The 26456-nt window shown below is 37.2% G+C and overlaps 1 protein-coding gene across 1 annotated transcript in view; it reads left to right on the forward strand.

The window, feature by feature from the left end:
* The window catches only part of MARK1 (microtubule affinity regulating kinase 1), a 56930-nt gene that overhangs the window by 27310 nt on the left and 3164 nt on the right, over positions 1–26456 (forward strand). Inside the window, exons 4-17 of the mRNA XM_062490444.1 lie at positions 2037–2085; positions 3209–3274; positions 4232–4302; positions 5300–5356; positions 9080–9316; positions 9406–9525; positions 13574–13673; positions 14287–14399; positions 15636–15810; positions 16852–17045; positions 19606–19706; positions 21907–22065; positions 22838–23092; positions 25810–25854. Of these exons, the coding sequence (XP_062346428.1) occupies positions 2037–2085; positions 3209–3274; positions 4232–4302; positions 5300–5356; positions 9080–9316; positions 9406–9525; positions 13574–13673; positions 14287–14399; positions 15636–15810; positions 16852–17045; positions 19606–19706; positions 21907–22065; positions 22838–23092; positions 25810–25854 (1742 nt within the window). The remainder of the gene's footprint in view (positions 1–2036; positions 2086–3208; positions 3275–4231; positions 4303–5299; positions 5357–9079; positions 9317–9405; positions 9526–13573; positions 13674–14286; positions 14400–15635; positions 15811–16851; positions 17046–19605; positions 19707–21906; positions 22066–22837; positions 23093–25809; positions 25855–26456) is intronic.

Consider the following 26456-nt stretch of genomic DNA (forward strand, 5'->3'; position numbering starts at 1 on the left):
AAAGCTTTTATTCAGAAATACTTGTGGGACAAAATTTCTTGTCACTGTAAAACCAATTTGACTCAAACCAATTAGAGTCTTAAACGAATTAGTAAACTTAAAAATTTTGTGAGAATGTTGACTAGAATAATCTGTCACATCTTGGGGTTTTTTTAATTCCCATGTAGTTTACATTAAATATAAAGATGTGAGGGTTGAAATTATTTTCTATTAAAGTCTCATATTTAAATCCTACTTATGAAGGCATGAAGACTCACTACTGTGAATACCTCTTCTAAGTTGGGAAATCTTTCCAGTCTTTTGGGGGGAACTGATTTTCCACATACCTGCTTAGAAGCTCTTCTGATGCTGTACCATCCACTGGATTAGATTTTTTAGCTTCTGATTAGTTAATATTGATATAGCTGAGAAATTTATTCTTGTGCAACAAATTCCAATACTTAGAAAAACAACAAATTCATAAAGAATGTCCTGGTGTGATGTTTTTCCTTAGCAGTGACTGATTTTTATGCAGAAAAGATACTTGCTGAAGTTAATTCTGGTGCATAATGTTGCATACCCTTGTTTTGTGTTTTAGATGTAAGCAAACTGCATCTGTTCCTATTTGCTCAGGAAAATGCTTTTATAGTCTTCACTTCCCTCTGCAATTGTTTATATGGCAGTTACAAGGCAAATGTACAGTGACTAGTGTGAAATACTTAAGTAATGCAGGTATAAATCTGTAATACTATTACTTGAGCTGTAATAACTGTACTTTATTAAAAGCTGAGTTGCAATAAGATGTTGCTCTGTAGTCTTAACTTGTAGTATAAATGCAGGATTTTAGAAACATAAAATACATCAAAGTGCTGCTCTTTGGGGAGCTGTTTGGTCTCTGGCTTTTATCACTTTACCCTTTTGCAAGGGTTGCATCTGATCAAACTGGACTAATTTTGAAAATGGAGGGTGAGATGTCTGAGACATCAGAGGAACAAGACAGCAACAGCACAATGTGCTGAACCCAGTTTCTCTCTAAGGAGGATTGTACTGCTAAGATGTTTCCAAAGTGTCTGAGCATTAAACTGAAGAGTGAGCATTTCTTCATTTATTTCAGCATCCTCCATTAGCGCAGTAAGGGATCAAAGAGTGTGCAGCACAGTAAACAGGTTATGCTGTTCAATTAAACAGTGCAAGCCTATCAGTATTGCCAGCCTGAAGTACACAGCACCAAACTACATAGGCATTTTTGATTTCTTTCATTTACTTTCTTTCCTTTGAGCCCCTAGGTTATCTTGATGCACCTCCAATTAATAAAGCCACGAATGGTAGAAATTTAAGAGCAATAATCTTTTTTTCTGTTTAAAAAAAAAAAAATCTGTGTGAAGTATATATACTAAGGGCTTTAAGTTTGTCCAGTTGTTTATAATTATGTGGTTCAGTGTCATACAGCAGACTTTCAGCAATGAAAAATCTTCAGGACTTGCAGGGGGAGAGAGGGGGCATCGCTGCTGCTTGTGACCAATGTAAAATGTGGTAGTTGTGAGAAAAGCAAACTTGCCTGCTTCACCTCTGTGGAGCAGCAGGACTTGGAGGATGTCAGAATTCCTGGTATCTGATTCCATTGGAATATCTGTGTGTGGCGTTTCTCTAGTGTGTCACCTTGTACTTGCACCTGCAGTTTCAGTGTGTTCAGGGTGGTTGCTGACCTTGCCAGTCACCTAAGAAATCAGAGAGAGTGAATACCTGTGTGAATAATCTGTGGGGGTTGGTCAGTGTGAAACTCTGGAAGGGGCTGTGCAACTTAGTGTGGCTGTTTGCATATAGCTTAAAAATTAGTCTGGTTTTGGTAGGTAGTTATTTGTAGTGCTTATGTGTATTTAACGCATAAGATGTAGATTATGTTTTCTGGAGTTCACTGCACTGTATTAGTCTATATTTTATGCTAATGCTGCTTTCTGTGGCCTTTTCTGTCATCTTTTTGACATTTAAAATCTCATATCTTGTATATTTTTCTCTAATAAACACATTCTAAGGAAATTGTCCTGCTTCCTTGACAGTTGTTTCGAGAAGTACGAATAATGAAGATTCTGAACCATCCCAATATTGGTAGGAGCCCTGCATTTCTGCAGACTTTATTTCTGTTATACTGTTTACATTTTACTCTATTTGGCTGTATTTGAATGTACTGCTGTTAAACTTTTTTGGAGCTAATAGGACAGTAAGCATCCAGTAAAAGCTTCATTGTCTCACCTCCTTTATTGGCTCTGCTTGCATCAAGAATTTTGCTTGGAGGAGGTGAACTGCTCAGTCCAGGAAAGGCTTGCACAGAATAGGAGATGTGAGCTCTCCAGTCGATCAAGTACCCCAGCTCCCCTCTTGTACTGAAACTATTCTTGAGAACCAAAGGCATGAGTTTCATAGGTGAGAGTAGCAGAACTCCATTAGTTCAGTCTAGGAAAGACTCCTGCTGACTGATATTTCCAGAAAATTAGAATTACCAAGTATGTAATTTTCCCTTTCTGCTTTAGTTCTTTCACCTACCCCACAGCTTCAGGGCCCTACTTTGTGATGACAATTCTTCTGGCTGAGGAGGGCTGGACAGTCTTGTTCCAGAGACAGTTAATGGTCCTGAATCGGCCAGAGGGCTTGTTGCATACAAGGTATGGATGAGGTGTACAAGTTATTACATGCTAGGCACTCCCTTCTCATCCCTTAATTGTTTGTTGCTTTTTCAGCATTCATAGCTTCTGCTGTTTTTTGTTCTCTTGGGGGTGGTGGTGGGGGTGTGTTTGTTTTAAATGAGTGGTTATATTGCAATCTGAGGAAAGTCAGACTTAACATTTCTGGTATCCACTTGGTTTTTAGTTGGTCAGAATCTCGGATTTCTGACTGTGAGCAGTTTGCTAGCAGAACAGGGGAGGTTTGTATGGTCTTAAATTAAATCTGTGTCAAATTAAACACTAATTTCAGCATGAACTTGTTTGTACCAGTGTGCATAAACTTCTGAGAAAATTGTGAATTAATCTGCTTTATTATCAACTGTGGTCTAGAAATTAATTTTTGGTCTTTTTTCCCCTCAAAAGAATGCTAACCTAAAGGATATAAAGTTTCTGTATGATTTAGCATTATCACTGGCCACATATTATACTCATTCTGTGAGTATAATTGTTTGTTTGTGCTGTGCTTTTACTCCTGGCTGCAATCTCTCTCTCATTCATTTTTCTTGCAGTAAAATTATTTGAAGTTATTGAGACTGAAAAGACGTTGTATTTGGTAATGGAATATGCCAGTGGGGGTAAGTGGATTTTGAAATGTGCGTTAAGGATAAACTAAAATGCCAGTTACATGCCTAGAAACACTTTAAGGATTTAATTGGTTATTCCAATGTGGCCTTCAGAGCAGTCCCAGCAGACCTCCCAGGGCAGGATTTCTTGATCCTGTTAAGCAACCTCTTAGGTTTGTGCTCCAGGGTAGTTCCCATTCTGAGGTTCCTGCTGCAGTATCGGGAGATAATCTGGCACACATTCTGGCAAAAACTCTTCTCCTCGGTATTTATCCGCTATATTTAGGTGAGCACTGGTGCCTCATTTTATCTTGCAAATGTGTGCCAAAGCACTTGAAGAGGCAGATCTGGGGATGGGAATCAGTAACACAGGAAGGGGAACCAGCAGGCTCATAGTGAGAGGGATAGTGAGTGCCTGCTTGAGAAGCTGCTTAGCTTCTGAATGGGAAATGTTTGAATGTGGGAAGAGAATCCAGTGCAGCAGCAGTGACCAGCTAGGAAAGGCTGCTGTCAGACAGTGCAAAGATGAGGATCTGAAAGGCGTTTGAGCAGCTTTATTAGGAAAAGAACAAGAGGGAATAAACAGAAATAATATAAATAATGTTAAGTGAAGCCACTAGAGATGTGCAAAACAAATCTGGTGCATAAGTTGCCTGATTCCCAGTGTGTCTTACACACAGTATGAATGTTTTTCATGATTGATTTCTGTTTGTTTCACAGTGGTTAAGTAAATTTATTTTAAAAATTGAAGAAGTCTTAGTATGAAGGGTTCCATTTTTACTTCTTAGTTACTATTTGTCTGAATGCAATCCAATGCCAGAAGTCAAAAGGAATTTTTCTTGACTGCTTCCATTTCCTTTCCCTTCTAGAAGGGGAGCAGCATGGGGTGTGTGTTGTTTTCAAGCATGTTTTGATTGTGTGTGATAGTAAAAAAAATTAATACTGATGTTTTTTCCTTGTCATGATCAGGAGAAGTGTTTGACTACCTAGTTGCGCATGGAAGAATGAAAGAGAAAGAGGCTCGTTCAAAATTCAGGCAGGTATGAAATTAGTGTGTTCATTCTTCTTTTTATTTCTTAGTATGAAACAACTTATGTTGTTTTCAGATACACATGAGTGTGAGCAAACTTCTTTTACTTATCAAAAAAATTTTTTGGTAATGTTTATTAAAGCTGCAGTGGGAAAAAAAATCCCACAAGAGAAAAGTATCTGCTTCCTACATACTGTCTAAAAATAGAAAAATTGTTTTACATTTTCTTTTCGTCACTGTTCCCAAGAGTCACTTTTTTATTGTGACTCACTTGCGGTTTCAATATTTTTCTGAATATTTTAGAATTTTACAGCTCTTCTATCTAGAGATGTTGATATGATGACAGGTACTGCTGTGTCATGTCACACACATGTTTTGTATGAAGGCTATTCTGTAATAGGCTTTTATATTCTTATTACAGACTTTCTCAAATTATTCCTTTACTTACCCTGGTTTTAGTGATTGTTTTGAAATGCTTTAATCAGATAAATATATCAAGTTTGGTGTTTTTCAGAATTAAGTTATGTGATTAGCATTTAAAGAAATTGCTCTTAACTTCCTGTTTCAGATTTGGTTGTTGTTGCATATGTGAAAGATATGAAAATGTTGAATGAATTGTTCTAGGGATGAATTGCAGAGATATGCAGTGATATTTTAGAAGATAAAATCTGAGATGATATATCTGGCTACTGGCTTGAAGGGTGGATTAATTTCCTTTCAGTAGTTATTGCTATTGGGTGATTTGCATTTAAAAATATGTTTCTCCATTTATCTTGAGTGCTATGTATTAAACTTTTTTTTAGTAGGAAAATGAGCTGCTTATAGGACTTTTTAGTTTTAGTATTTAAGCTATAATGAAAGAAACTTAGGTGAGTATTTTTAAGATAAACACTTCATTTATTAATTTCTTAACATTCTTGTGAATCGTATCAGGAAACAAAATTACTATATTATATGCAAGATCTTGTAGTGAAGTTGAAATAAAATATTTCATCTTGGTGTTTCAGATTGTATCTGCTGTACAGTATTGTCATCAAAAATGCATAGTTCATCGTGATCTTAAGGTAGGTCATTACTTATTTTACTTTCTACTGCCTATCATAAAGACTTAATTTCATTCTATATATTAGTCCTTGTCACTGCCTGTGAATGCCTCTAACGTGTGAAGGAACTATCACTTGTATTTTACTCTCAGTTTCCTGAAGCACAAAAGTAATGTAGCTTGCCTTTTGGAAGAGGGGAGACACAAGAATAGAGCATGTGTTACTTTCATCCCAGTTTTGGATTTAAGAAAAAGACATGCTCTCCAAAGAATTATACCTGCTGTCATGCTGGTATCTGCACAGTGAAGCTGCAGAAGATCAATTGATACCAGCCATCACTACTTAATTAAAATATTTTCAGTTAAAGTATATTACAAGGATATATAAAATAGTCTTTCCTTAGTGATTTAGAAGAAATGTTACACTTCTAATCTGTTTTAGTCTCTGGTTTATAGTCTAGGGTTTAATTTGGGCAGGAAAAATCAATTAAGAGTAAACAGAAATCAGTTCAATTTTTTTTTTTTTTTAATTTTTAGTTTGATCCTTTTTAGTAATCTATCTGTGTAGTCCACCAGACCATATTAAGAGTTCAGCAAATGCAGGTACAACCTAAGCCTTGCCTGAAGTTGTCTTCCTGCCAAGTTTAGGTATCATGGGACTTGGACATCATCCTCACCCACTTAAAAGCTGTCCTGTGCTGTTGCTTTGATGTCTTTGAACATTTACAAAGAAAACACTGGTGTAGGTTCATTTTTACTAATGTATCTGAATACTTGCAAAAAGCTGAGGTTGAATAATTCCTAAGGATTTTTTTCCACTGGTATCTTTTGTCTTATCTTATAATGCACTGCAGCATTCTTTCAACCTCATTCTTACAAATCTGTTCCCTGCTACCTGTCAGTCTGCCAGCTCCTGCATGTGTAGTTGAGGATGGATAATAAATGCATCCCTCTCTGCTGAGTTGTCCCTGCCGCAGGAGTGTTGTTATCTGATGGTGGAGGTGCCTGCCCAGCACTCTGAAGTCAGAATGCAAGGAAGGAAAAGGGTTGGATCTCACCAGAATATTGATTAAAAAAAATTCCTCCATATCTTGCCTGCGAGTCTGGAGCCTATGAATGTTTTGTCAAGCTCCCTGGAGCTTACTGCAGCCACTGCTGTTGGGCTATGCAGAAGGCTGCACCCAGGGACCTCTTGGCCAGCCAGGACAAACCTGTCACTGGTTCTCTTGGTCACACACTCTGCTGGGAGTAGGGAGCCAGTCACCTCCTCATGTTTATCTGGCTCTGATTCCTTCAGGCCAGCTATGTGACTGAATCTTGCTGCATTAACCCCTGCAGTTACTCAGCATCCAGCATTTTGCTCTTTCTCCCAGAGCCCCTTAAAGCCTCCACCTTTTTTCCATTACTTAGTTCAAGAGTGCACACACAGCTCACAGGCCATGCTCTCAAGCCTATGCAAAGCAGCTTTGCAGCATGCACACAGGAACTACCTGCCATGAGGAGTCTGCTGCTGATCTCCTTCCTATTTGCAAGACAGCCAGGCAAGCTCCAAAATAACGTCTGTTTGATTTTTTTTTTCCATCTTCTCTTGGCTGGAGTTATGCTAGACTCATTTGAAAAGTTCAGAGTAAAGTGTGATTGAGAGCCAGTCAGCCTAGCTGATGAAAAAGACATTTTCCAAAGGAAAAAAGGCTAAATGTGTGGCGTTGAGGAGGTGTTCTTGCTTCATCTCTTCTTTCCAAGTGATATGACATCTCTGTCTTGTTTAAAACTCTTCTCATGGAGCTGCAGAGAAGAAAAAAGCGACTTTAAAGTGGTGTCTGCATTCTCATCTGCTTTGGTTGACTCTCCATGGTATCAGCATGTTGAGCAATTGATATTGCAGCACAACAAGGCAAAGGTCTAGCACCACTTCAGATATTTTTGATACGACTTTTTGGGTTTAATAACAGGGTAAACTCTATTATTTAAAAGTTACTTCAGAATAAACTGGAGAGATGTCTAAGAAAATATGCAAGTTTGTCCTGGCTATTCTGGTAGAAGAATTGTCTCCTTTTTACTTTGTAATTATAAGCAGCTTGTTTAGAAAGGGCTGTAAATAATTCCAGCTTTGCTCATCCTGTGATGCATGGAACTTATCTTTTCAGTTCATGTTTTTTCCTCTGAACATTTAATCAACAAGACCATCATCTTTCTATTTGGCATATTAGAAAGATCTTCTGGTGGTTTTGAAGTAAGGAACCTGAAAGCATGGGGCACTTGGATGGCAGAGTTGAACTATATGGACTATTGTAATCACAGAGCAGCTGCACTGACAGTACTGTTTTCATGACAAGGAAAATGAAGTCTTTGTGAAGTAGTGTAGAAGGCTGTCGGATCTGGAAAATAGCTCTGTGGGTCTGTCTGCAGGCACATCAGCTGGAACCAGCTGGGATTACAGGTCATAAATTGGAAAAATAAAATATTTTCCAGGACAGAGTTTGTAAAAATGGGCTGTATTTTACTCCTTATAAAGGCTAAATTCTGTTGTGCAGCTGTTGGTTTGGTGTACTGGTAGTTAGTTGTCTCCTGTTCTGTTCACTGAGTTTAAGTGAAATTATTAAAAATAAACTCAAACTCAGACAAAATCATGTTTACCCATTTAACCAAACCAGCTGACAGGTGGCTGCTTCTCTGATTTGGAGCTGGAACATTTTTATGTTTTCTGGGCTCAATTCTGAGCACAGCTTCTGATGAGAGATGTGTCTCTGCTATAAAACTTGTTTGGCAGTAAGGTGAACCCTCTACTCTGGTTAATGTCTGGCCTCCTGTTGTAAAAGTAGGATTCCTGCACTGCTTGGTGCTGTCTTGTGTTGCTGTCGGTGCAGATCAGGAGCTGGGACACAGTTAGATAAATAAACATTGCCCAGTTCTGCTGCACTCCTTGCACAGTGTCCTTGCATTTTGAGAAATCACTTTATTCCCCCAATAATTTATTAGTATTTCTGTAACTTCACTGTTTTAACCTTCATACCTACCTGTGATACTAAATACAAGATACTGTTTACTGGCTCTCCAGGTACCTGTACACTTGCATCTATGTATATGTGATGTATTGCATTTACATGATTGCTGAACAGACATTAATCTTAGATGTGTGGAATACATTCTGTGTGAAAAGAATTAAATACTTGAGTGCTGACACCTTGGTGTTGCTGAAGCAAGCACTAATAATAAAAGGAAGAGTATTTTTGGGTACAGAATGCTAAGGTACAGTGTATCTTGAAGTGTTTCATCTTATAAGTTGAAGGTATCTTCTTCTTAAGTCTTAAATTCCTCCTAACATTTACTCTGCCATAATGATAGATGATATTTAGGGTTAGATTTACTCTCCTTGGCATCAGAAATTGGCATGAACCTGTCAAAAGCTTCAACTGCTCTTCTGAGATGTCTAGATACTTCACTCTAAAGCTGAACTATGTTATTTCTTCCAGAAGATGTTCATAGTTGATTCACTAGCTGTTCGTAGTTGATTCACTAGCTGACTTTTAAGTTTGCTCAGCTCCTTTTAATAGTTGTATTTTCTTGCGTAAACATTGGTGATTTTCAGTCCTTGTAACGTGCTTGGGGGGGGATTAGTTTCTTTTACTCTACAAGAAAGAGGCAGAAAAGACATACTTATATTAATGATAAATGATACCTCATACTATATATATACTTATTCTGATACAAAATTTGTCCTCTTCCTCTTTTCTTTTCCTCTTAGGCAGAAAACCTTCTACTTGATTCGGATATGAACATTAAAATTGCAGACTTTGGGTTTAGTAACGAGTTCACGGTTGGTAATAAACTGGACACGTTTTGTGGCAGCCCGCCTTACGCCGCTCCTGAACTTTTCCAAGGAAAGAAATACGACGGCCCTGAAGTGGATGTGTGGAGCCTTGGGGTGATTTTATACACACTAGTGAGCGGATCACTGCCATTTGATGGTCAGAATCTAAAGGTATAGTTACAACATGAAAGCCTGGTTTTTGCTGGTTCTCAGTCCTCTGTGTCATCAGGAGCTCATCTTTTAAAACTTATTTTTTACAGGAACTGAGGGAGCGAGTACTGAGGGGGAAGTACCGCATTCCATTCTATATGTCCACAGACTGTGAAAATCTACTGAAGAAGCTACTAGTACTGAATCCAATAAAACGAGGCAGCTTGGAAGTAAGTTGTTTTATCTTGGTAAAAAAGGGGGTTCAAGTGAAGAAAGAATAAAATACAACCGTTGTTTGAGATTTCTTAATTTTTAGGGATAGATGCTTTCTTCCTGTTTGAAGGACCTGAAAATCTTGTTAAAAAAAAAAAAGGAGGTAATGTCCCAGAAACAATGCGGCGTGAAAATAGAAGGTGTTAATGAAAATCTAACCTTAATTGCAGCTGACTTAATGACTAAATTTATGGCATTTCAAAGTGCAAACTGTTCCCACTTGTTTCAGTCAGATAATGGAGCTACTTCAGAATCTGTGGAAAGCAGGAGAAGATTGTAAATATCTTTCTGAAGTTTTTCAGAAAAACAAGACCAACAGCAGGCAGTACCATAAGCTTTTTCAACTGACCATTTTCATGACTTCTTTAAGAGGATAGGTACAAGAAGAGTAGCTAGCTGATGGAAAAGAGTGTGGAGTTTTTTGTTTGTTTTAGTGCCATAATACATGTAAGCACTAAGACCTCTGTGAATGATAAGCTAATAATGGCTAGTTATTTCTGTTCAGGCCTTTCTTCTCTCTCTTCTGGTAGCTTTGTTTCTGAGTAGCTTCAAAATTTAAATTTGTATATATAATAATTCCTGCCGTGTCCCTCAGGTAAAATCTGTTTTAGGGATTTCTAATGAGTTGATTGTTGCTGTGTTAGTAAATTAGGTTCTGTTTTCATGGGATGCAGAGAATATCTGTGCACAACTTGTAAGGTGTCTAAAAGTTTCAGTGTTTTTTAAGGGGCTGTTTTGTTCAGTCTTGATTTATTGGATAGTACTTGCTGCATAGCTGATATTTAACAAATAATTGGTGCAGAGTTCACTCTAAAAGCTGCCTGGTTCTATTGTGTGAATTCTTTAACAGGGAGGGATTTTTTAAAATACCATCTACTTACCATAGAGATGAAAGTAGAGCAGAAGATAAATAGAATACTTTTAAAATGGTATTTGCATGAGTTAATCACTAGTGACTTTTGTTTCATCTTTCTACACATACTTGTGCAGCAGTGGATGTGTTCCAGAGAATAAATCCCATTTAAGCAGCTTTTTGTTTGTGGTGGCATGACCTGTGCTTCCTGGCATGGAGGCTATCTATGCAAGGAAGCATGCACTCACTGAGCTCTGTCTGCATGCAACTCATTCCAGGCTGATGCTGGTTAATGGCTTTTTATAAAGAGTTTTAAGTTGAATAAAGTCTCTGCTGAAGAGAGTAGTGAATGATGGCTTCTGCTTTACTGATATGTGCTCATTATGTTCTGTCATTACTGTCTAAAGTACATTATGATAAGCATGTAGTCACTTCAAAGATCGTTGTTTACCTGTGTCATGTTTAGGTTTTAGGGAAGTAGATTTTTCTTTTACTGAATTTTCTTCTGGATTTTCAGCGGTTTCTCTTCAAATTTAATTTCACTTTTATTCTAGGTATTGTAGTGTTATCCAGTTCTTGTGAAGTTCCTTCCTGTCCCTGGAGAGAGGTGTTGAATAGCAGCCTCACCAAAAGGACAAGGCTTTTATTTATAACACATATATTGTGTGGAAGAGAGCAAGGAAACGTTGTGTGACCGAGGGTCTTGAGCCAGTTCCAAAATACTGATGACAGACATTGATCAGTATGACAGACTCTCTCAGTATCAGAGAGAGAGGCATCACAACATTTTTTGAAAAGGGAATATTCCTGAAATCACAGTTGCTGAATTAAAAAGTGTGATATGTGGTTTGGAAAGAAATTTCTGTCTGAACACTTCTAAAAATACATGTATAAATTTGTTGGAAGCTTCTGAAAGTAGAAAGATGATGTCATCTTAGGTGAGGGGGATTTTTTTGTGCTTTGTCTTTTGATTGTTTGCTGAGTCCCAGCCATACACCTTCTCAGCTCCCATGCGTGTTTTTGGCAGACCATCCAAAAAGATGTTTGTCAATGACATCAGCATCAAAGCTGAGATCCACACAGGATCAGCACCATATGGGTTAGGTTTAGCACTTGTCCTCTGGTAAGGACCAGGCAAGTCTTTATTAGAATGGTTCCTCTAGACTTTTTCATTGTTGCAGCAAAGAAGAAACACTTTAGAAATAAGAGAATGTTGATATGTAAAATAAATGAAAAATGTACTGTTGGAAAATACCTCTTAATTTGTCAGGATTTAAACAAATTCCTCTTTCCCTCTCTCCCAGTCTTTAATTCTTTTGCATAGTGTTGCTCTGAAATTTCTCCAAAGCAGGTTCATGCTTACAGAATGTAATAAAGCAAAATAATTTTGACACAGATGGGACTTGAGCCAGACCAGATTTTTATTAGATAGTTTTCTTCAGTTTTGAGGAAAAACTCATCAATAATACCTAGTTGGTTGAAATTTAGTTTAAGTAGTACAGTTTGGGACAGATTTCTAAATACTCTGACCAAGGCTGCTGCTCTTCAATCAGCTGACTGAAAGCCCAGCAGAACTTACACAAATGTAGTATTGATCCTGGAATTGGATTGTTTGTGTTGCTTCAAAATGCTTAATTGTAAGAGCCTGTTTAAGAATTGTACAATAACTCAGTGTGCCTCTGAGATCATGTATTTAAACGAGAGAAGCCAGCAGAAATGTAGATGGAAACAGGGTGAATTACATTGACCTCTAGATCCACCTACTGAAGAGACTTGAAAAACTGTAAGTGGGAGTTTTCAGGCTTGCCGGTTAATTCAGCAAGGATAAAGAAAGGGAGGTAGAATTTGAGCAGTGATTTCTGTCATCTACTTCATTGTGCTTAAAATTCAGATTTATTTAACAGTATCTTTTAAAAAATTATGATCGCAGAGACTGCATAGTACTCTTTGGGGAGACTCTCCTGTTCCTGCAAGCTACAAATACCTAACCCAAGTCTTTTGCCAAGTAGACTCATTCTCTGTGTGTCAGAAATGCAGTATAGCAGTATGTGTTCACAGTCCCTCCCTCTTTTATCCCCTCAAAAGCCGAAAAATCAATTCCATAATGGAACAAATCTTTAAGTGTTACTGTCAGTAAAATGTTAATTGGCACAAAGTTCTGTATTGTTCTTGTAAGGGTTCAGCTATTGGGGTCTGTAATTTGGCAGCAGCCACTACGTACAAAGAATTTGGTTATATCAGTGGAAAATTGAGTCTTTGGCTCTTTGTGAGAAATAACTTAATTCTGTGTTTGTAAGGCATATTTGGAGCCTGTAGGAGACTTGATTTGCTGGCACTTGCTTTGTTCTTGTGTTCATGTAGTGAGCAGTATTAGCATCTGTCCCTGAAGAGATGTGTGCCTGTTGCTGTAGGAGGGGAAATTATTTTAGCTGTTTAAAGATGAATATGCCCTTAAGGAAAAATTGTCAGGGTTGGGGATTCCAGACAATCAATCTTGAAGGCCTACAGAAAGATCCAGGCTACAAGAGAAGGAAATTTTCCAAAGAAGGCAGGAGACATTTTTGAAGTAAATAACTGCATGGCATAGAGAGAGTTAAGAAGCATTTCTCCCTCCAGCCAAACTTGGAAACATATTTAGGTCAAGTGCAGTGAGAAGATCCATAGGAAAAAATGACCTGTTGGTATCGATCTTGAAACTAATGACTGTAGGAAGCATCACCACATTCCTGAATTACTCCTTAATTTCTAAACACTTCTTTTGCTATTATGTAAAGGAGCTCTTTATCTGATAGAGCTGGTATTATATTAACATCTTAGGATGTTAACCAGGTGGAGCACATGAATGTCAGTCACGGGGAAAAATGAGTTAAGGAGCCAGTGGAAGTGAAGGGTACAAAATGAAAGATTTTTTTCAGTGGTGTTTCTGGTACTTTAGGTAGGGTGATTGTATAGGGAACGGTAAATAGGAGGAATGAACTTACGGGAACATAAGGATATGAAAGACAAAAGAAAAATGAGGAGAAGAGGTGTGAGGGAAAGAACAGCATTCACGTTATTATGGACCTTAAATTGCTCTTCAGCAGACAAGCTAGCACAAGTGTAATGGGATATGGTAAAGGGCATGTTGGCCTAAAGCTCTTTTCTTTTCTTAGCAAATCATGAAGGATCGGTGGATGAATGTTGGCCATGAAGAAGAAGAACTAAAGCCATATACTGAGCCCGAACCAGATTTCAATGACACCAAAAGAATAGGTAAGACTTTCAGATGGCTGTTGCATCTGGTAGACACAGGCAGTTTTATCTTGGAAGGCAAACTAAACTCTTACTCATTTGACCTAGAATTTCATCATAAAAGTAAAATGCAGTCTTTTTATTTAGATAAGAAATTCCATTACAATGGCCTCTTTATAACTGCTGTTGTGACTTCACTGAGCTGATATCAGTCTACAAGCACAGGAAAAGACAAATAAGACTACAGAATGTGACAGACTTAAGGAGACAGATTCTGTTATGAGAGCAACACTTCTTGCCTGATGCATTTCGAGAAAGTTACTGTCTTGGCCCAGTAACTATTCATGGTTTCTGTTTGCCAGTGCTTTATTTGTTGTTGAATAACATTGAATGTTGTATAAATTAGTTATGAGTTGTATAATATAGTTGGGAGTTTTCAAGATGAAAATAACAATGAAAGAGAGGAGTTTGTAGCATTTTCTATTTTTGCACAGAAAAAAAAAATCTCAGTGGGTTGAGTTGAATCTTAGTTACTTGTAAATTATAAGGCTGTTTTTTTATTTTCCCTGTTCTTAAGCTGTCAGTAAACCCAAACACTTAATCTGCTGTTATATCTGTTTCTTTTTACGTTTAGACATTATGGTCACAATGGGCTTTTCAAGAGAAGAAATCCATGAATCTTTAGTAAACCAAAAGTACGATGAAGTCATGGCTACTTACCTGCTTCTAGGTAGAAAACCACCTGAAGTAAGTGCTGTTTACATTTTCTGGTTTGGCCTTTATATGTTGCTGGGAAGAATGATGTTTTTATTAATTATTTTGTAACTTACTTTTTTTAAGTTGTGGATAACTTATGGATGTCTTTCCCTTCCCGTATCGTCTTGGATATCTTGTTAGTTCCCATATGAAGAAATAAATGAAAGCTCCAGTAGGTTCATGTTTGCTTGTAAATGTGTAGAATTGCTTTTGTTAAATGCTGGGTGTTAATCTGAAATGCCCTAAGTGCTGAGTTTTCTTTCTGTCATGTGTGTTTTCATTTAAAATCTGAAATAGTTAATTAGCAATTATTTTTCTGGCTACTCAGATATGACATCCTTTATTTCTCAGAAATGTGCTCATCCTTTCTCACTCATGTACTGTTTTATAGTATATTGAATTATTCAATAAGTTATTGCATTGAGGTCATTAATAAATTTGTAGCAGAAAACCTTGTGACTGTTTTGGAACTAGAAGGATCTGTACATCTTTTGGGACCACATGGATTTTTCAAGAAATCAGAGATCAAGGCTTTCTTTTTGAAGGAATTTTTTTCCTGCTGCTTCATTGGCCTTCCTTCAATTCCAAGAAAGTGTAGATCTGATATGTGCATCCTTGAGTGCATTTTCTCACATCTCTGAGCCAGAATTCCCTTGTGATGGCAGAGCATGGAGGGAATCTGTCTAAAATCATTTTGGCTCAAATTGCTTGGAAGAGGATATTTGTCTTTTCCTCTGCTCTTACGTAGAACTTAGGCTTCTTAAATACGAACGAATCAGTGGCTGAGTTACAGACCTTATAAAGATGTTTTGAAAGCCATAAAGAATCCTTTAGTCAGTACTTGCTTTTTTAGTCCTTCTGACTCAGTCCACTGCATTTTAAAATTGTTCTGGAGCTGTGAATGCTCTTAGGCTTTAAAAAAAAAAAATAAAAGGCAGGGAAAGCCATTCTGTGCTTCAGTTTTAAAATAGCACCATTTTCATTTCTGTCAAGATTCTTCTAATTTTGTTTTGAGCATTCATTAACTATGTAGCTTTAGCTATGTGTTTTTAAAGCACATTAAACACAGATGAAGTGATAAAATTAATCTTGAAGAATATTCAGCTCTGGGTACAATGTTAAATTTTTAAAAAGCACCTTTGATTGGAACTTTTTGCTTTATAGTGCTATAAAAGTACCAGTACTGATGAATTTAATTTATGCTTTAAAAACCTGTTTTCCTTGTAGTTTGAAGCAGGTGATTCCTTGTCCGGCAGCAACTTGGGTCAAAGGTCTCGTCCCAGCAGCGACCTCAACAACAGCTCGGTGCAGTCCCCTGCTCACCTGAAGGTCCAGCGGAGCATCTCCACCAACCAGAAGCAGCGGCGGTTCAGCGACCACGGTGGGGATGATGTTCCAACAAGTGAAGTTACAGACACAGCTTAGTGGGAATGAGCAGGGTTTTGTGAGCCTGGCAGGGCCCCCACTCTGCGTGTTTGTTGTGTAGCTCGTCGTGGTGGGTCTTCATATGAGGGTTTCAATGGTAAATCCGGATCCATGCACCTTGCAGGTTTAATTCTTTTGACTTACTACTTGGTTGACTCGCTGAATGAGACACTGAGGGTGTTTTCTGTTTAGGAACTAATGGTAGCTATTGCTCTGAATAACCCCAAGGCAGCAAACCAATTTTTTTATCATTACATTTGGCTGTGGGGCCAAATTGTTTGCTTCTAAGAGGTAACAATTTTACCAAGTATTCAGGAAACATTTTCAGGTGCAAATGCTTCTGTCAAAAATGAATACATATTTGAAACGTTAAATGAAAGATGACTTTTTTTCCTCACCTGCCAAATTGTGATAAATATTTCTAAAATGTTTGGCCCTTTTCTCTGCCTTATTTACATTTTCATTTTCTGCATTTTTGTTAGCTGATGTGGTTTTATTCCAATGGGATGTAAAAGTCTACTGATGGAGGAGTTTCCCCAAAACATTTGAAAGAATGATAAGGGAAAAAGAATTGTGATATTTTCAGAGTATAAACATGCTTATAAACAAAATAAGCCTATGGTTTTCAGGGGAAAATAATCTTCCATAGTATTTAGAGGAAAGGGTATGCAGCAAAAAGTACTTTAAAAAAAACGATAAATACCATTTAATTCCTTTCTTCATAATATTGTACAAATTGCATGGATTTAAAATGAGAATTAAAATGCTCTTCTAGGTTTTACATATTGATGGGAAATGGGAAGTAATTCTGAACTGCAAATTGCAAGTGAGGGGGTGAGTACAAAGAACACAGGCTGTCACAGCTCGATTTAGTAGGTTGGTCTGTGTACCGAGTTTGCCGTCAAGAGTTGTTCAAATGCTTTTTTTGGACTCTAGGAATTATATTTAGACCACTTTGGCCAAGAAAAAATGCAGTGATTATTTTTAGATATTTATTAATTCTATTTTTATTTGGCAGTTGGCCCCTCAATTCCTCCTGCTGTGTCATACACAAAAAGGTCTCAGGCAAACAGTGTGGAAAGTGAACAGAAAGAAGACTGGGACAAGGAAGTCTCACGCAAACTCGGCAGCACTACAGTGGGATCCAAAGGAGAGATGGCTGCAAGTCCACTTGTGGGTCCAGAAAGAAAGAAGTCAAGTGCAGTTACCAGTGTGAGTTGGGTGTACTTTTGGCTTGTTATATTTATTTTTCCCTATTTAAACAAAATATGCAGCACAAGATTACTACAGACATAACGGGTACTGAATAAGCCACTAAGTCTATTTCTGGTAACTTTTACTGGCAGACAGAAATAGGCTACAGTAGATGCCTTTTAAAATAAACCTTTCCCTCCCAACTTTACTTTTTTGAACAGTAACATAACAGTAAACATGAGAATGTCTGCACTTGGGCAAACTTCAGTTTCTGTCAAGAAAAGTACTGGATATTTAAGGTAGAAATGGAGCAAATGTGGAGTGCTCCTTCTCTGGTTTCTAATGCTTGTCTATCTACAAGGAAGTCAAGGCACTTCTGATTCAGAGATTTCATCTGATTAATCTTACATAATATCTCTCACGAACTTTCTCTGTAAATTTGGTCCTCTGAAACCATTTCATTTTGGACTTCAGAAATGGAGTGAGATGATGGGAAACAACCCACTTGTTTCCTTGTGCCTGTGCCTGCTCATATGATTTACAACCAGGCTGTTGTATTAAGGAACTGAGCTAGCAAATTAATGATTTCTTAATGCTTCTGTTATGATATTCACATTTCTGTAAACTGCTATTGTATTACTGCCTCAAACACCTTTTATGTCTCTTCTAATGTGAGAGCATCTACTTTGCCTTTTGGTAATTCATATGCAGTAGGATTGGTGTTTAGGATTCACAGTGAAAAAATACTGCATGGTATTTAAACAGCTGCTTAGGAGCAAGAGTTCATGTGGGGAGAAAAAAGTATGCATGAATCATGATTTAAGATTCAAGTATACTTTTGTGCTATTTAGGAGACATAATCTATTTAATAGAAAGACTCTTGCCATCTTTTAGTACAGTAGACTGGCAGCAGGAATTCTCATTGTCGTTTGGGATTCTACGTGCTCCCATCTTGGGTGTTCTGGAAAGATGATATGCGTTCCTATTAAAATTTTCTGACAGCAAAATAAATGCTGAAGTTCATCTAACTCCTAATGTTTTGCAGTCTGTATCTGCAATACATCTGCACATGCTCTAATTTATTTTTTTTATTATTATTTTAAATAGCGTTGTTGTCTCTCCACCCCCGCAGAAGTCTTTGAAATTATGGCTGTATAGATTGTTGCATGTAGGAACTTCGAGTCTTCTAAGATTTGATTTCATATCTGAGCTTTCCCAAAGCTATATTGCCCCAAAGTTGATTAGAGTCACGTGTGGTACAAGCTGATATGTCACAAGCATCTCTCTGCTTTGTGAGAGCTAATTGAATGGAGTTTCTTTACTATGAAGAATGAGAAATTGATTTACTTGCTAATGGCAACTTCAATACTTGTGCATTTTTAGCTCTGTTACTATTCTGGGGGCTTTGAAAGGCTTTGTGACGTGCATGATTAGGGAATATTAGTGTCTGATATTACAATAGTAGTTCAAGGTTGAGCAGCTTACACAGATAGTGCATATTTTTGTTTAAAACTCAAACATTTAAAATAAAAAAGTGAATTTAATGCAGCTAATTTTAAAATATTTTTATGTAACTTCGGGAGTAACATGATCAGAACGGCAGAATTTCTTCAAAACATATTTATCACCTTCAGTCACATTTGTGTAACTCAGGAGAGTTTAATTTCAGAAACAATTATTGCAGTTGTTAGTCTTCCTTACAATTAGGCCTTAAAACAGTTTATTAAGTGGTCTCTGTGGGGTCATATTAATGCTGAAAAGCTGTAGATGGGGGAGACCCAAGCATAGTAAATTTTGCAGTTCATGATGTCCTGCAGTACTTGAGGTTTTGAAATCTTTTGCCACCAGGCATCAGAACATAATGTTAGCACAGTGCAACCTCTCCCACCCCAAACACAGTATGTAGTGTATAAAAAAGTGAGAACTGTATGTCACGTACTAAAGCTAAGCCTTCAGCAGCTAACCCGTGCTTGGTAGGGATGGAGAGTGTGTTTGTGCTTATTTTATGAAGTCTATCCAAACTGAAATTAGAAACAGAAAGAAATACCATCAGTATTTTTGCAGCGAGATATATTTGCCATGTTACCTGTATCATAATTTCTGGGTTGCCTGACATAGATGGATAGTATTTCCATTTTCCTCTTGAAAGCTCTTTTGACAGGGGTGACAAACTGGAGCCCTTGTTGGAAAATTATGCTGTGCAGGAAAGCCTTTCAGCCAGCCATAGGTGTGTTCTCTAGGATCACAGTTCTATCCCAGGGACAAATAATACAATAACACTGTTTGTGGGAATTGTATAATAATACTTAGTAAAATGTGTCAGCAAAATTAAGCTTCCTTGTGCTCTCTGTGTATTCTCAATGGTGTAGTAATGAGATGGTGAATGAGCTATTGGAAAAAACAGCTGATGTACATGATTTGTGTTGACAGATTGACTTAGTACATTTGAAAGCAGTAACAATGTACGTAAGTGGCTGAAGCACTGTTTTGATTTGCTTCTTCCAATGCTTGGATTTTTGTACAACATGATACACAGTAGAAAGCATTTCATTTAACTTTAATCTTAATTCTCTTCTAGAATAATGTGTTTTCTGGTAGTGGAATGACAAGGAGAAACACTTACGTTTGTGAACGTTCTTCAGATCGCTATTCTGCAATACAGAACGGGAAGGACAACAGGTATTGTTCAACTTTCCTTGTGTATTAGTTTGGGTACAAGAACTGAGGCACAGAAGAAGCAGGTTATGCTTCTTCTGCAAATGCAAAATACCATTATGAATCACAGTTTAAAATGCATATAGTCCAGGTGTATGTTTTCATCTTCCACTGCTGCTTCTTTATGATGAATTTTTAAACTAAATGTGTCAGTTGGCCATTGCTTCTTTTTATGGGATCACACTGATTGCTGAGGGTTGTCTTCCAACACAGGATGAAATAACTGTGCTAACAACTAATTGCTGAGTGGGCAGTTGTACTGTGGAGAGCTTCAGATGGATTACTCTGACAGTGTAGCCTGATCCTTTTTCATTGCCCCCCAACCACTCAAAAAGCTGAAATGGTTAAAATTTGTCAGTTGTTTTCAATATAAGTTTTTGGCCAAAATAGTATTTTCGTAGTGATGATAACCAGTGTGTGTCTATTTGTGGGATGACAGTGAAGCTCAGTTTAGTATGTTTTCTTAAGTAGTACTGTGTTTAACACTGCCAGTTAGTCTTTTTGAAAATCTTTTCTTCATCCCTGATGTTATTTAACCCCTGTACTTGACTGAAAAACAAAATACTGGCTTTAATGGAGAGTAATAAAAATGGTTGGTTTGGGGTTTTTTTAGATTCAAATAACAGTTCTTACTCTGATGCTTTTCAAGCTATTCAAATACAACAGTTACTGTAAAATGAACAAAAAAATTCGTGGCACAAAATAGCATAGTCTAATAAACTAGTTCTCTTGTTTTTTGTTATAATGTTTACATTTTTTAATGATGGATAAAATTTATGCATCATTAAAATGAGAAATAAGAGAAGTACAGGGTTGTTCATTTATAGTAAAATGATGAGCTGTGTAACATGTAAAAGACAACTATTTAATTAAACACTTTAAATTAGTTTTCTGCTTTTTAATGTACTTCCTTAATTTCATTTTAATTTCAAATTATTGGATGGGTGCTTTCCAAAGTGTTTTCCCAAATTTTTTGTGTATAGTTTAAAAGATTTGAACAAAGGTAGTAACAATTATTTTTTGAAAAAAAAAGCGTATAACAGCTATTTTTAGATAGAGAGCTATAATATATATAACAATATTTTTTTCTGATCTGACAAAGATACTTTTCTTTCAAGAGATGTAATACATAAAACACTGTAAAGAGAAGGGATTCTTTTCAACGTTTTTCATTTTACAGTTGATTTTTTCTGTAGCATTGAAGGGTTCTTAGTCCCTGTTCCTTTCATGAGTGCAGTGAAAATTGTGCTCAGTTCTTTGAGCATATTCTGAAAAATTAGAAATTATTTTCTTTTGAGTTGTAGTATTTGCCTTTCCTACAAGATGTTGTGTTGCAGTTGAATTTGGATTTGGTGCAGCTGAATGTCTTGTGTCATTGAGTTATTCATCTGAAATCTTTACCTCCTTGCTACATATATTATTTTTTAGCCGTGGGACTCCAGTTGCTAATACATTATTAATGCAATTTCACTTATGCTTGTAGAGGCAAAGCTGTATTTTGCCTTAATTCAGCTTTTGTTTTAAAAATTAATGGCACAATAGTTTTGCCACTACTTCCATCTTTCTTGCCACTTTAAGGAAAGAGAAATAAAAGTACTGATAGAAGGAACTGTACTTTGAAAGGGTTGACTCAGCCCAGTAGTGTCTGGAGGACAGTCCAGAGGAGGACAAATTGGTCCTTTAAAAATCAGTCACTTCCAAGTGATAATGTGATGGCAATTCCAAATGTTTCATGTTTTAGATGTTTGTTTTAACTGCAAATAAGGATGTTCACAAAAGGAGAGTCTATTTAATCAATCTATTTAAGCCTTTGTGAATTTATTTTTCAGTATTTTTTATGTCCTTGTATTCGTTATAGTCTTTCTTCATTACTTCGAATAATGTGTGTGTAAGCGTTAATCTTAGGAGGAATGAAAGAGCCTAACCTAACATATTTGGAGAATTCATTTATGGATGAACATAATTTTCTTAGAATTCTATATTCTTTACTTTAGTTGACTAAGGTGGCCTGATCACTCAGTCTTCTGTTTAATTAAGCAGCACTGCTGAGTTCTAAAAGAAGAAATTACTTAATTTTCTCTCTTTTTTTTATAAGGGGTTTTACACTAACCTTTCTTATCCCTTGTCATTTGTCCATCCCTGCTGCCTTGCTACTGTGGAAAAGCCTGACGGAAATGTCTGCAAGCAGCACATCCTCTGCAGGCTCTGCAGTGGTCTCTGTCTCCACACGCCCTCGGCATCAAAAGTCTATGTCTGCCTCTGGTCACCCCATCAAAGTCACACTGCCAACCATCAAAGATGGTACTGAAGCTTACCGACCAAGGTAACAGATTGATGGGCATCTCCTTATTGCTGCGCACTGCAGAAATGCTCTTGCTCAGTTTGTGGCAGACCTCCAAGTGCCACATTGTGTTCTGGTTTTAAACAGGAGCTTGCTCGAGTGTTGTGGGTATTACGGATGATTTAAAGCCGATCTTGTTCATGGTACGCGTTTGCATACAGTTAAAGAAGTTCCTTGACTGCCTCCCTCTGGAAACTTCTAGAAAACTTATAAGTAGTTAAAAAATATACTACTTTAGGTGGGACTGTACAACACAGCCACCACAAACTGAAATGAAATACCAGAATGTGAACTTCTCTGATTTGTAGGTTGCTAAGCCTGTTGGTGTCTAAAAGCACCACGGTTGTTCTTACTATTAACTGCCTGAATAGCTTTATACACTTCTGTCAGATTATGACTTCAGAAATATCCATTAAGTTTTTTTGGAGCCCTTAAGAGTATTAATGAACACATTTTTCTGGAAGAGAGCTGGGATCACTTTCAGATCACGCTACAGACTTTTCTGCCTTTTTCCTTTTGTCCTATTATCTGCGTATCCTTTTAAGCAACTCTAATACTTGAGCTAGAAATAATCAAGAGATATATTTTCATTGTAAAATCAAACTGACTGTGGATCCTAAAAGCAAATCGGTAGCACGTTCAGATTATAAAAAGAATCAAGAGCGGGGTTTCTTTCTCATCTTTGAGAACCAGTTGTCACGTAGGAGGGCTTTCAGCCTGGTCTTTCTCGTTATTTATGCTTCTGTTTTCCCAGCAGTGCGACTCAAAGAGTGCCTGCTGCCTCCCCATCTGCTCATAGCATTAGCACCACCACTCCAGACCGGACCCGCTTTCCCCGGGGCAGCTCCAGCCGCAGCACGTTCCACGGGGAGCAGCTGCGGGAGCGGCGCAACGCCACCTACAACGGCCCACCTGCCTCGCCTTCCCACGAGACCGGCGCCTTCGCGCACGCCAGGAGAGGCACGTCCACAGGCATCATCAGCAAGATCACCTCCAAGTTCGTTCGCAGGTTGGTACCTCGAGTTTCAAGAGAAAAAAGCATTGTAAAAGCCCAGCCTGTAACCAGGACATTAAGTGACAATTTCCAGTTTAAAGTAAATATCAGTTTAGTTAGAATGCTGCTTGGTTTGTGTGTTCCTTCCAGAATCTGCCTTGTTTCACTGTTGTGTATATATTCTCACCGTTGTTTGACCAGTATTAAATATTCTGCTTCTTTATCTTAAAGGAGCGAGAGAACGCTGCTCAAAAGGGGCTTTTGCTCCTGTTTCACAGCTGTGATGCAATTAAAATAAATTCATTGAAATAGTGAAAGGAGTAACTTCAAAATGAGTCGTTATTAAATGTTAACAATCGTTTACTTTTTAAATTGAATGCAATTTGTTGCAAGGGCTATATTTACAGTCATTTTATTGCTGTGCTTAAAAGGAGTAGGTATTCACAAGTTATTTCAGGTAACTCTAAAATCTGTGAATAAATGAGAAGTCAGAAGCAGGCAGAAGTCTGGAAGTGTGGAAATAACAGTATTTCAGTATGATAAAGCCTGTTTTATTATGTCACCAGCTTCTTCAAATGTAAGTTCAGATTTCTGAAAGAAGAAAACCCACATATCCTGGATCTGCATTCATTCCTGGGATGATGCTATCAGTAATAATCCTGTGGGGAGAGGTGCTGAGAAAGGTTTTCAAATACATTGCTCAAGGTCAAGTGACTGTTGGCTTAGCAGTCACAAGAGCTTTCCCGAAAGGGGACAGAAAAGTTTTCAGTTTGCCTCTTTCTACCAGTGATTTGTGTGTTAATTCTCAAGCCTGTTTATGGATGTGTCTACAATGCATTATTCTCAGTTTTACAACGCTGTCACATCCTGGAAATCTCTTTCCCTTGCTGATTCAGGCTGTTGCACGCTGAATTCTACCATTTGGTGCAGGGAAAAAAAAGATAAATTGAAAGTTTTGTTAAGCTCCTAGTTGCAAATCTTTAAGGAAAATGTCATGAATTGCCTAAGGTGGTACTACGAGGGAAGAGAAGAGAGAGAGCTGGAAATGCAGTGATGTTCCTCACAAAATTGATTTCACCTGGTGAACTGGTAATGCATCTGTGTGTCTAAGTAAATACCTCCTATGAAGACCTAAAAAGAAAAAAAACCATATGAATTATTTCTTTTTCCAGAAACCTGAACATACAGGACTGTGATCCTTCATTATTGGTATCTCCAGCAATTATATAATTTCAAGGAGAGAACTGTCCTCTTGATTTTAAAGAGAAAAAAAGTATTACAGCATAGCTAATCAACTGTTGTCAGTGTAGATTTCTAAATGGGAAGAAAGGTATTTTCTGTTAAGTAACTAATCAATTTAAAGAGTACAGGCTGCATTTTTGTGTAATAGCTCCTTGTTTTTTGGAAAGGAATGGTATCTTGACTTTGTTTTTAAAAGTTAAATAAATAATATTTTCATTATCTGAAAATATTAAAATAATATTTTAAACTATATGTTTAGAATTAAGGTATCTTAAATTTATCTTTATTATAGAAGATTTGATACAATTTCCTAGTACGTTTTCTAATGTTAAAAGTATATTTTGTCATGGCCCTATAAGAGGCATGTTTGTTCTGTTACTGGTGATGGTGGGGTGTTTTGTTGTGGTTTTAGTTTGTTGGGTTTTTTTTTAATTTGGGTTGTTTAAGACTTAATGGCTGGAATTACATGGGTGGAGGTCCAGGAAGTTATTTTTTTGCTGTTCTTTGAGTTGGATCACATAACTTTTAACTTCTGTACTGTTCAGGAAATAATGGTTTAAAGCATACTTTGACTAGAAGGTGTCATGAAAGACTTTATACTAACTTTTGACAAGGGTAAATGCCTTTTCTGGTAAGTATATAAAATAAATGCATAATGACAATGCTTAGTGAATAGGGTATTGAAGTATTTTGAATCAATGGTTTATGTAAAATGATCCTTCCCTGGTGTTAGTTATTAAAGTATTAATGTTTTGAAGGAATTACATTAATCAGGTAATTGAAATTGGGTGCTAAATATTGGTACAGCAGCACTAGGAACATACCTAGGTGGCTTACACAGTCTGGGGGATATATTTCAAGTCACTTCATGCTAGAGAGACATAATATAAAACAGTTCTTTGCAAAGCACAGCTCTAATGCAACAAGTTAAAGATACATTTAATCTCGAGTTCTGGTAATCTCACTGAAGTCAATGTAACAGCTGATTTGCTTAAAGTTAAGCAGATGTTGAAGTAACCTTCCTGAACTGGGCTTCAAACATTTGGTCTCACAAACTCTTAGGCACATCTTATTGTTAATTGCTTGAGTATGCTTAAGCATGGGCTTGTCTCAAAGTGCTTTCAGGGATACACAAAGGCCTGACCCACACGGGTGCAGAGTGGAGCCCCCCTGGACCACTGTGACCAACTGCTCCTCTGTGCTTGCTGGAATTACATGTGGCCATTGCTCTGTCTGCAGTAGATTCAGAACAGCATTTTAATTCTGCCATCAATTGGGGAAAATGTCAGAGCTGGAAAAAACTAAGGTGTCATAAAGGGAAACTAAAATTACAGCTGTGAAAAAATTCTATTGAACAGTATTAGGCTTGACATTATTATATTGATTTTTTTTTTTTGTTAGTAGCTATTTAACATTGTTCTAGGTGTAGGTTTTCTTAACTTTTATTTTTCACCTTTATCATTGAATCTCAACCTTAACTTTGTTTTGAGGGATCCAAGTGAAGGCGAAGCCAGTGGCAGAACTGACACCTCAAGGTGAGGAGTCACTATTAATACTTCGCTCCTAGGTCTTTCGAATCAAGTGATTTCTTAAAACCTTTTAAATCAGGATGTAAAAGAGAATAGTGCTTAAGTATTCTGTATTTCAAAAATGTTTTCTATTTGGGGGGAGGGGGTCTTGACAAGGTCCTTTATATCCCTCATTTCTGCTTTCTTGTGAAGTATTTAATACAAAACTTCATGTAAGCATATTCCTTTGAGTAATAAAGCCCCCTATAGGAGTTAACCAGTCCTTCAGGTACTTAAAATCATGTTTTGAGTTAAAAATATTTAATGGTGTTTACTTTTGGTTTCAGTGGACATTGCAAATGCTTCGTGTGTCTGTGTGTATATATATGTATCTATTAAGTTTTTACTACAGTTACGTACTGTGCTCATTACTAAAGCTGCTGCTTGCCATAAGTAAACACCTTATAGTCCCTGAGAAATGTCACTTGCTCTGAGAAATGAAGCAAGTGACATTCAGACAAAAGGGGCGGTGACTGACAAATATTGAATTTCTGTGGCAACCACTGTACACAAATCTACAGATGCTTTGTTAGCAATAAAACATTCCTTCATATGCTCATTTTCCAGTA

This window comes from Cinclus cinclus, chromosome 3 (assembly GCF_963662255.1).
Source record: "Cinclus cinclus chromosome 3, bCinCin1.1, whole genome shotgun sequence".
Lineage (NCBI taxonomy): Eukaryota > Metazoa > Chordata > Aves > Passeriformes > Cinclidae > Cinclus > Cinclus cinclus.